At 42.0% G+C, this 12,454-nt stretch overlaps 1 protein-coding gene across 1 annotated transcript in view; it reads left to right on the forward strand.

Moving 5' to 3' along the window:
• Nucleotides 1-12,454, forward strand: part of kirrel3a (kirre like nephrin family adhesion molecule 3a) — a 54,154-nt gene that overhangs the window by 19,917 nt on the left and 21,783 nt on the right. The window contains exons 4-5 of the mRNA XM_063014740.1: nt 1,488-1,645; nt 7,505-7,655. Coding sequence (XP_062870810.1) covers nt 1,488-1,645; nt 7,505-7,655 — 309 coding nt within the window. The remainder of the gene's footprint in view (nt 1-1,487; nt 1,646-7,504; nt 7,656-12,454) is intronic.

Here is a 12,454-nt window from a genome sequence, read left to right on the forward strand (position 1 = left end):
AATTTGGTGCTAGGAAGCCAGGCTTCAGTAGGAAAGATTTGGAGTGATTCTGTTGCTGAGGACGGCAATTAAACACGGGCAATTCATTCAGTCACTGGTGCAGTGCGCTCAAGGGTGATCCATCAACTGGCCTCGCTAAATTGTCAATTTAAAGCTATTACACTAAGGCACATTTGCAAACAAGGCTGTAATGACGATGGCTAAGATGAGTAAGCACTGTTAAGCATTTTTTTTTTAGTCCTGGCTTATTGGGTATACAGCCATAGATGTTCCTTCAGCCTAAAGAAAAATAGCACATAGATGCCAGGGGTCGATGCAGCATACAGAGGCATTGTTTTCAAAGCTTGGCTTTGAGGTGATAAAGTGCGCTGATCTTTGTGTATTCACCCTTCGGCTCCTGACTTTCCATCTTTTTCTTCTAAAAGAAAGATGGCTGGGTCAAGCTCAATATTTACGACACCTTAACCAAGGGCTGTTACCTCACTTCAGAGCTGTACGGCTGCTAGAGCTGGAGGGTAGAACTTGATTGGTTCCGGTGAGTAAATCTGAGTAATAAATCAGCCCCGGCCTACACCTTAAAACACTTTTAAAAATATTGACAACCTGCCAGAGATATGAAAGGTGAAGCCTGCACTGAATGGAGTCCAAAGGCGGTTCTGCATACTAACTTGAGCCGTCAGATGGATGTAAGTAGTAAACACTCTCACTTTCTTTACTGTTTATCCAATCAGGGTCGCGGGGGTGGGGGGTGTTCGTGCTGGAGCCCATCCCGGCTTTTCAATGGGCGCAAGGCACACCGCCAGTCCATCGCAGAGCAGACACACACACCCATTCACCTATAGGGCTATTCAGTGTCTCCAGTTAACCTGACTGCATGTTTTTGGACTGTGGGAGGAAACCAGAGCGGACACGGGGAGAACATGCAAACTCCACACAGAAAGGACCCGGACCGCCCCACCTGGGGATCGAACTCAGGACCTTCTTGCTGCGAGGCGACAGTGCTACCCACCGTGCCGCCCCAAGTAGTAAACATCCGAATTGATTTCAGAAGTTCACTTTAACTATTGGGGAACTTGTTTTCCCTCCAGTGGAAGCTACTTATCCCCATTCAGTCCTTTTATACTTTTGTTACTTGATTCAACCCCTGTCCTAATCTCTCTTTTTTAATTCCCTCTCTCTTGAGTGGTCAGGATGTGCCACTTGTCCTAGATATGTTCTCTCTAGATATGAGCACCATGCCCAATCAATAATTCAGCAGTTTGAATGGAAACCAGGTTAATCAGAGCTGCTCGAGGAAGGGGGCCGCAATCAGTGCTATTCAAAGAGCTACATTTGCCTTTGCTCATCCCTACAGTCTCTTTCTGGCTTACTCGAAATAATGGACCCCATCTCCACCCGCTGTTCAGTCACGCACAGACAGTCTGATCCGAGATGCGATTCTCAGATGCCGAAGGATCTAATCAATTATTCATTATTTTATTTTCCAGTTCCTCCGGATGACCCCGTTATTGTCGGAGCACCCGTGGTGAGTCTGAGGGCAGGTAACCCGCTCAACCTGACGTGCCACGCCGACAACGCCAAGCCAGCAGCCTCTATCATCTGGATCCGTAACGGAGAGGTGCTCAACGGTGCCATGTACTCCAAGGTACATCAGCTGGTGGTGCATTTAAATCACAGCATTAAAATAAATAGGCAAATGGGCATAACTTGCTGCTTTCTGAGATTTCCACAGTTATCAGCCATGTGATAGACTGACATTTAATCTCAATAGAAGGATACACGTATTGATCCAAACATTCCCGGGGAAAACAGCAAAGGGGTATAGTATCATACAGTATGTAATATAATACTTCTACTGTATAGTAACAACATTATTTTACTATAATTAAATATATTTTGGGGCGTTTTTACTTCATTGAAGTAAAATGACACGTTTTCAAAAGACGTAAAGAGATACCTTGACTCAAATAAACTGTAAAAGTAAAGAAGCTGTTTAACACATCTGCTCTACACTGGGTAATACACTGATCAGCCATAACATTAAAACCACCTCCTTGTTTCTACACTCACTGTCCATTTTATCAGCTCCACTTACCCTATAGAAGCACTTTGTAGTTCTACAATTACTGACTGTAGTCCATCTATTTCTCTACATATCTTTTAAGCCTGCTTTCACCCAGTTCTTCAATGGACAGGACCACTACAGAGTAGGTATTATTTAGGTGGTGGATCATTCTCAGCACTGCAGTGCCACTGACATGGTGGTGGTGTGTTAGTGTGTGTTGTGCTGGTATGAGTGAATAAGACACATAAATGCTGATGCTCAGTTTTTAAACACCTTAGTGTCACTGCTGGACTGAGAATAGTCCACCAACCAAAAATATCCAGCCAACAGCGCCCCGTGGGCAGCGTCCTGTGACCACTGATGAAGGTCTAGAAATTGACCAACTCAAACAGCAGCAATAGATGAGCGATCGTCTCTGACTTTACATCTACAAGGTGGACCAACTAGGTAGTAGTGTCTAAAAGAGTGGACAGTGAGTGGACACGGTATTTAAAAACTCCAGCAGTGCTGCTGTGTCTGATCCACTCATACCAGCACAACACACACTAACACACCACCACCATGTCAGTGTCACTGCAGTGCTGAGAATAATCCACCACCCAAATAATACCTACTCTGTGGTGGTCCTGTCCATTGAAGAACAGGGTGAAAGCAGGCTAAAAAGGTAAGAAGAGAAACAGATGGACTACAGTCAGTAATTGTAGAACTACAAAGTGCTTCTGCAGTGGGGGAAATAAGTATTTGATCCCCTGCTGTAAGTTTACCCCCTTACAAAGACTTGAACAGTCTATAATTTGTATGGAAGGTTTATTTTAACAGAGAGAGACAGAATATCAACAAAAAATCCAGAAAAAAAAAAATTAAATAAAAGTTATAAATTAATTTGTATTTATTTAAGGGAAATAAGTATTTGATCCCCTACCAACCAGCAAGAATTCTGACCCCCACAGACCGGTTATGTGCCCATGAGGCACACAAATTAGTCCTGTCCCTGTATAAAAGACTCCTGTCACAGAATCAGTTTCTTCCGTTCAAATCTCTCGACCACCATGGGCAAGACCAAAGAGCTATCAAAGGACGTCAGGGACAAGATTGTAGACCTGCACAAGGCTGGAATGGGCTACAAGACCATCAGCAAGAAGCTTGGTGAGAAAGAGATCACTGTTGGTGCGATCATTCGAAAATGGAAGAAATGCAAGATCACAGTCAATCACCCTCACTCTGGAGCTCCATGCAAGATCTCACCTGGTGGGGTAAGAATGATTCTGAGAAAGGTGAGGTCAGTCCAGAATTACACGGGAGGAGCTTGTCAATGATCTCAAGGGAGCTGGGAGCAGAGAAATGCTGGATATGACCCCAAGAACACCACCCCCACCGGGCATTTTTCTGCCTCCAAACACGGCGAGTGGAGTTGATGCCAAAGAGCTCAATTTTGGTCTCATCTGACCATATCACATTCTCCCAAGCTTTCTCTGAATCATTCAGGTGTTCATTGGCAAACTTCAGATGGGCCTGTACATGAGCCTTCTTGAGCAGAGGGACTTTGCGGGCACTGCAGGATCTCAATCCATTACGGCGAAGTGTGTTACTAATGGTTTTCTTGGTGACTGTGCTCCCAGCTCCCTTGAGATCATTGACAAGCTCCTCCCGTGTAATTCTGGACTGACCTCACCTTTCTCAGAATCATTCTTACCCCACCAGGTGAGATCTTGCATGGAGCTCCAGAGTGAGAGTGATTGACTGTGATCTTGTATTTCTTCCATTTTCGAATTATCGCACCAACAGTGATCTCTTTCTCACCAAGCTTCTTTCTGATGGTCTTGTAGCCCATTCCAGCCTTGTGCAGGTCTACAATCTTGTCCCTGACGTCCTTTGATAGCTCTTTGGTCTTGCCCATGGTGGTCGAGAGATTTGAACGGAAGAAACTGATTCTGTGACAGGAGTCTTTTATACAGGGACAGGACTAATTTGTGTGCCTCATGGGCACATAACCGGTCTGTGGGGGTCAGAATTCTTGCTGGTTGGTAGGGGATCAAATACTTATTTCCCTTAATTAAATACAAATTAATTTATAACTTTTATTTAATGTTTTTTTTCTGGATTTTTTGTTGATATTCTGTCTCTCTCTGTTAAAATAAACCTTCCATAAAAATTATAGACTGTTCAAGTCTTTGTAAGGGGGTAAACTTACAAAATCAGCAGGGGATCAAATACTTATTTCCCCCACTGTATATGGTAAGTGGAGCTGATAAAATGGACAGTGAGTGTAGAAACAAGGCGGTGGTTTAATGTTATGTTATATAGGAGTCGCTTAGGAGTCCAGCTTTTGTGCTTCTCATATAAACTCATCCACCCTGCCATATTAACTTTGGATATAAAAGCTGCTGAATGCATTCCTGCAACAAATTTCAACTTATTAAAGCTTGTGATGTCTAGTTTTTGTTAAGACTGAGTAATAACAAAGTTCTGTGTTTGTGTGGCTACCCATCTATCCTTGTACTCACCACTCTAATTTTTTTTTTGCAACATATTAGTAATCAGACTCAAATGCTTGTCAAATATTACATCCACCAATCTGCTTTTGTATATAAATTTTCAGACTCATGTAGACTCTCTCTTCAAAGCAGGACTGCATTACTGTTCTGAAGCACCATGCCCGTGTAGCCACATGTCCTCAAAAACATCGGCCATGTCAAATTAATGGCATGAGAAGTCATTTTTCATTTACTCCTCAGGGTGACTGGAGCTAGACTGACAGGCTTTAAATACGACAAAAAGGAAAGACATTCTGAAGCTCTTCATTATTGATGAGTTCTTCAGCGATTTACTTACTTTGTAGCTCGAGTGGTGGACGGAGAGAAGCTCGGAGGAATATTTTTTTCCCCAGTAATGATGTGAGGATGGAATCGTGTTTGTCCGTGCATCAAAAACCCACAGGACAGAGTCGGCTTATTAATTGCTCCACACTAATTTTCACACCATCATCTGAATGTTAGCAAACTAGCCATTGGTTAACTGTTCCAAACTTTACTTTCTAATTTAAGTCACATTTCAAATCCAATTTTCAGAAATAAAAAACAGCTTAATTAACACGTAGGATTCAGTAGTGTGGCTGGAAACAAAATAAACATTTGCTGGATGGAACATACTGATCTTTATTTTTTTTTTTAAACTGATATAGCACCCAGATTTTGATCATCAGTGACAGTCTTAGATTTAAAATGTGCTCTTTTTTTAACTATTCGTTATAGGATGATGTGATCTTACTTGCTGAGTTGGAGGCTTTGGAAGCCCCCAGGAGAGAGAAGCCTCATTAATCCTAATTTACACAAACAAATTAGCTACTGATTAGCTGAATTTAGGTGGAAACGTTGCTTGGCAATATTATCATTGATGTCCAGCTGTTACTATTACAAATGTTTAAATGATTTATTCATTTTCTTTAAATAATTGATTTCTGAGAATTTTCATTGAATGTTTTATATACAAATACTATACATAATTATTATACTTTGTGGGTAAACAATTACTGACTGTACCCAGCTGTAGCAACTGTATCTGTTGCTCTGTGCACCTTGTCACCCCTCTGTTTCCCATTAATCAATCAAAAAGGGATCCCCACAGGAACCCCACTGACTACATGACTAGATGTATCAATGCAGTCCCGAAAATAGTCCACCATTCAAATAACATACACTGATCAGCCATAACATTAAAACCACCTCTTGTTTCTACACTCACTGTCCATTTTATCAGCTCCACTTACCATATAGAAGCACTTTGTAGTTCTACAATTACTGACTGTAGTCCATCTATTTCTCTACATACCTTTTTAGCCTGCTTTCACCCTGTTATTCAATGGTCAGGACCCCCACAGGACCACCACAGAGCAGGTGTCATTTAGGTGGATCATTCTCAGCCCTTTGTCATAAACAGCATGAAAGGGGGCTTACAAAGCATGCAGAGAAATAGATGGACTACAGTCAGTAATTGTAGAACTACAAAGTGCTATATCGTAAGCGGAGCTGATAAAATGGACAGTGAGAGTAAAAACAAAGAGGTGGTTTTATTGTTATGGCTTACCCAGGACCTTCTTGCTGTGAGGCGACAGTTCCCACTTAGTGCGGCCCGATGTGTCTTGTAGAGATGGATGCATGTACACTTGTTTAGTATGTGACTACATTGCATCCTAAAACTTTCCCTAAGATGAATTGATGTATTTAAATGCAGACCTACTGTATACAGAATCTATAATCTATCATTAAGCATAAAAAAGAGGGGTTTATTTTCCAATACTAGCATTTTATTATCTTTCTCTTGTTTGGAAAGTTTTAGCCTCTCTTTTTATTGCCTGATTTGATAAAATCTAGCAGTAAAAACAACAGATCTTTCACATTGCAGCTACACCGATCAGCCATAACATTAAAACCACCTCCTTGTTTCTACACTCACTGTCCAATTTATCAGCTCCACTTACCATATAGGAGCACTTTGTAGTTCTACAATTACTGACTGTAGTCAGTAGGTGTTTAAAAATTTGTCTTATCCACTCATACCAGCACAACACACACTAACACATCACCACCATGTCAGTGTCACTGCAGTGCTGAGAATAATCCACCACCCAAATAATACCTGCTCTGTGGGGGTCCTTACCATTGAAGAACAGGGTGAAAGAAAGCTAGCAAAGCATGCAGAGAAACAGATGGACTACAGTAAGTAATTGTAGAACTACAAAGTGCTTATATATGGTAAGTGGAGCTGATAACATGGACAGTGAGTGTAGAAACAGGGAGGTGGTTTTAATGTTATGGGTTATCGCTTCTGGAGCAGGCAGCATTAAGGGTTTTGCTCAAGGGCCCAACAGTGGCTGCATAGCAGAGCCTGGATTTGAACCAGCAATCCTCCAACTGATAGCCCAAAGCTCTACTTAAAGCAAAACCACATGGGTCCTTAATACATGGGTTTAATTCTCACTCCCGGTCACTGACTGTAAGGCATTTTTTGTTTTACAGTAAAATACATTTACATTAGCCGTGGTAAATTCATGGTAAATCAATATGTCATATTTCTTTTATCTTTTTATTTAGTTTATTCAGCCAGTCGATCTCTGGTTCACACACATATGAGTGTTTATCCCAATGTTGACTCTTGTATTTTATAATCGTGTACTTGCCATGCTTGTACCATTCCTACCTGAGAAAGTCGATTGTAACTATGTCATATAAACAATTCATCTCACTGACTGCGCTTTAAAATATGAGCTGCACACTGGGTCAAGGTTTAATTAAATTAAACTCATAGCAAGGCAGCAAAGTGGAAAAACAGTAATATAGCTAGTGCAGTGCGGTACAGCGCTATATCATTTAAAATCAGCCAGATGGCTTCTTAGATTTTCAGGCTTGGCTATTTTCTAACCTTCTGTGCATCTTTTCATAGACTCTTTTGCGCGATGGGCACAAGGAAAGCACCGTCAGCACCCTGTACGTCTCAGCGTCCAACATCGAGACTGGACAGCACATCACCTGCCGAGCCTCCAACAAAGCGGCACCCAACGGCAAAGAGGCCACCGTCACCATCGACATCCAGCGTGAGTAATTTTTTTTTATTATTTATTATTATTAAAAATATTAATAATCCGCTAGCACACCAGTGCTGGGGTTCTGAACTCTCTGAGTTCTAATCTCAGCTCCGCTACTGGTCGACTGGGCGCCCCTAGCAGGCACAATTGGCAGTGGCTGCAGCAGACAAAGGTGCCCACTAGTCTGCTGGGTGGGAGAAAAGGGGTGAGGTCTTTAAAGCTGTGTAGGGACCCTGGTTAGTAGCCAAAGGCACCTGTACCGAAGTGGAGGAAAGCGTGTGTGACTTAGTGTGTGACTCTCCATGTGCAAGACTGGTCTCACAGCCATAGTATGGTCTCGCCACCATAGTATGGGCGAATAAGACAAGGTTGGCGGACTGGGCACGCGTCCGAGGGAGCGTGTGTCAGGCAAATATACCTTCCTTGGACACGATCAGGGTCTTCAGCAGTGGAGGGTTGTTGTTTGAGCCTATCCCAGCTTTTCTATGGGCACAAGGCACACAGTAACACCCTGAACGGGTGCCAGTCCATCGCAGGGCAGACATACATACACACACACACACACATTCTATTGTCACATTTTAGTGTCTCCAATTAACCTGACTGCATGTTTTTGGACTGTGGGAGGAAACCGGAGCTCCCAGAGGAAACCCATGCAGACACGGGAGAACATGCAACCTATGCACAGAAAGGACCCGGACCGCCCCGCCTGGGGATCAAACCCAGGACCTTCTTGCTGTGAGGCAACAGTGCTACCCAGCGAGCCACCGTACCTTTTCAGCTAGAAGATTGGTGGCTTAAATCCTGGCTCTGTCATGCAGCCACTGTTGGACCCTTGAGCAAGGCCCTTAACCCTCTTGGGTCAAGGGTTGCTGTACAATGACTGCCCCTGCGCTCTGATCCCAGCTTTCAAAGAAGCTGGGATATGTGAATAAAGAATTGCACTATACACTTGTATATGTATATATGACAAATAACAGCATTCCATCTGCCCTAGATTATCAATATTATTATTATAATTTTTATTATAATTATTATAACAGGAAAATATTAATGCCCACACTGCCCAGAGTTAGCCTGTAGTACGCTAATGAGGACATTATTGCTGGGGAGCTCATTGTATTGAGTTGACAAGCATCAAAACACACATTTGCATTTATATAGTATCAACTGCCACTACTGATTCACTGACAGAGGTGCAAATCTAATCAATCCTGTTCTACAATTTATAATGTTTCTGACCAAATGTATTGCGAAAACGTTTCAATTCTTCTGGGATCTTCCAGATTGACTAATGCAGCATGAAATGCAGTTTAATAAGCCATTAGTTTTGACAGCTTCATTCTTCCTGCTGTAAATTTTATTTTACTGAGCCACAAAAGAAGCAACAATGTGAACTGATATGCGGTTCTGGTTTCCTGCCCTCTGTTATCAGTTCGTCGTTGCACTGTGGACACAGTTTTGCTTCTTTTTTTTTTTTTGTTATAAAGCTGATTGAAATCAGATTAACTGCTGGATTTTGGACTTCAACTGCCCATTTCACGTTTTACCCCAGCATCTCTGATGGAGTTGGACAAGTCAGGACATTGACTGGGCCACTTTTTTCTTAGATATTCACATGGTGCTTAACCTATTAATACCTCAGCTTTAGCACATGGACAGATCTTACAATCTTATTCCATTTGTTTTTCATGTTTTACCACAGCTTTAGTGTGGTCAGGGTTGTGGTGGTCTGGTTTATTTTGAGACAGTGTGTAGAAAGACAGACAGACAGACAGACAGACAGACTAGGTAGACAGACAGACAGACTAGGTAGAAAGATAGATAGATAGATAGATAGATAGATAGATAGACAGACAGACAGACAGACAGACAGACAGACAGACAGACAGACAGACAGACAGAGACAGACAGGATAGATAGATAGATAGATAGATAGATAGATAGATAGATAGATAGATAGATAGATAGATAGATAGATAGATAGATAGATAGTGATGATTAATATTCCTTGACCACACATGACCCTGTCGCCATTTTACCACTGTTCCTTCCTTGGACCACTTTTGATAGATACTGACCACTGCAGACCGGGAACACCCCACAAGAGCTGCAGATTTGGAGATGCTCTGACCCAGTCGTCTAGCCATCACAATTTGGCCCTTGTCAAACTCTAACTCTAACACATCAACTTTGAGGATAAAATGTTCACTTGCTTCCTAATATATCCCACCCACTAACAGGTGCTGTGATAAAGAGATAATCAGTGTTATTCACTTCACCTGTCAGTGGTCATAATGTTATGCGTGGTCGGTGTATAAGCATATAAAAAAAATGAATATTTTATTACTTTACGTTAACTTTTTTCATCCGAATGTATCATGTAGTATCAGACTGCTACCTAAATCCTCCACCAGCTATTGAACTGGATAAGCTAAACGCCCGAGCGCTGATACCTCCATTACGGAGAAATTGACCTCTGTCCTGCACTGTTTGATATAGTCGTTTCATTCTCACCATCCTCGATCCTCATCAGGACGGGTCACCACCCTGATCGATACCCAGTGGCTCCTGAATCTCAGAGTAATTACTCTGTAAATAAGAGAAGCGTTAAAACAATCAGCTTTAATGGGAATAATCAATAGTCAAATGCAGATGTGTAGCTGTTGTCTAATTGAGGCTCATCTGTTCTCATCTTTCGCTCTGGTGGGAAAAAGACAAGATGTGTTTAAGTGCTCTTCTCAGTTCTCTCCAGAGTTCCCTTCACATAAATAGACCCCCTGTGAGACGTATGTCTGAGTTGAACTAGTTTGCACAGTGTTCCGTCCGTATTAGTCTGATTTTTATCTCATTGAAGCATGACGGCAAGAAGCTACAGTGGATAAATGGAAACTCAGACGCTGAATTTTTTTTTAGCAGTTCTGTATTCAGTCTTTTGTAAATTGCTTCTCAATTGTCACTCTCACTACAACATCAGATTTATTCAAAGCATTTTGGGAACTCAGACAGATGTTGCTTTAGTTCCTACCGCTTATTTTCCTAATTGTTATTTTTGCTTCCTTTTCTTTTGCAACACTTACTGATTTTCATTGTTCTCACATCCTGTACACTATCATTATTTGTAACTCAGCTGGACTCCAGATGTTTTCAAATGAAGCATCTGTTCGGGGTACAAAGCCTGAAGCCGAGTTGATTGTTAATGAGAAACCCGAGACCACAGGTGGCTGCTGATTTTATAGACGTCTAATTACATAGACCCTCTAAAATAATGGATTTTTGACAAAGGCGAGGCTGAGAAGCTGAGGTTTCTCGGCCTGAAGGTTGTTGCTCAGGTGCTCAGTTACCTTTGGAAAAAAAGGAACTTGAGAATCATTTTTGTAAAGATTTATTTTCATAGATTGTAATTACACCGATCAGACATAACATTATGACCATTTCCTTGTTTCTACACTCACTGTCCTTTTTATCAGCTCCACTTACCATATAGAAGCACTTTGTAGATCTACAATTACTTTTTTAGCCTGCTTTCAACTTGTTCTTCAATGGTCAGGACCCCCACAGGACCACTACAGAGTAGGTATGGTATGAGTGGATAAGACACAGCAATGCTGATGGAGTTTTTAAAGCCAACAGCACCCCATGGACAGCTGACTTTACATGGATGGATGACCAACTCAAACAGCAGCTGACTTTACATCTACAAGGTGGACCAACTAAGTAGGAGTGTCTAATAGAGTGGACAGTGAGTGGACACGGTATTTAAAAATTCCAGCGGCGCTGCTGTGTCTGATCCACTCATACCAGCACAACACACACTAACACACCACCACCATGTCATTGTCACTGCAGTGCTGAGAATGATCCACCACCTAAATAATACCTGCTCTGTGGTGGTCCTGTGTGGGTCCTGACCATTGAAGAGCAGGCTAAAAAAAAGTACAAACAACAAATGTTTGTAAAAAGTAAAAACAAATGGTTTTAAAATAGAAAGACCTCTATGTGATCTTCTCAGCTATAACAACATCTACTCTGCTGAAAAGGCTTCTCACCAGACTTTGAAGTATGTCTGTGGGAGTTTGTGCCCTTTCGGTCAAAAGAGCAGTTGTATGGCTGGGCACTGATGTTGGTCAAGACAGCCTCAATTGATGTTCCAGTTCATTCCAGAGTTGTTCAGTGGGTCTGAGCTCGGGGCTCTGTGCGGGCCACTAAATTTCATTAAACTAAGTTTAATAAGTATGCAGCCACATACGCAACAAACTGTGATGCTCTGTGTATTCTGACACCTTTCTATCAGAACCATCATTAACATCTTCAGCAATCTGAGCTACAGTAGCTTGTCTGTTGGATCGGACCACACAGGCCAGCCTTCGCTCCCCACGTGCATCAATGAGCCTTGGCCGCCCATGAGCCTGTCGCCGGTTTACCACTGTTCCTTCCTTGGACCACTTCTTATAAATACTGACCACTGCACAAGAGCTGCAGTTTTGGAGATGCTCTGACCCAGTCGTCTAGGCATCACAATTTGGCCCTTGTCAAACTCGCTCAAATCCTCACACTCGTCCATTTTTCCTGCTTCTAACACATCAACTTTGAGGATAAAATGTTTACTTGTTGTCTAATATATCCCACCCACTAACAGGTGCCGTGATGAAGTGATAATAAGTGTTATTCACTTCATAATGTTATGCCTGGTCGGTGTATAACTGATTTATTACACCCGTTAGCATCACATACATTCACTCTCTCATATTCATATATAATACTTTTAGTGCAAATATCCACTATGAGTTCATAAGTATAAGCAAAGA

This window comes from Trichomycterus rosablanca, chromosome 18 (genome assembly GCF_030014385.1).
Source record: "Trichomycterus rosablanca isolate fTriRos1 chromosome 18, fTriRos1.hap1, whole genome shotgun sequence".
Lineage (NCBI taxonomy): Eukaryota > Metazoa > Chordata > Actinopteri > Siluriformes > Trichomycteridae > Trichomycterus > Trichomycterus rosablanca.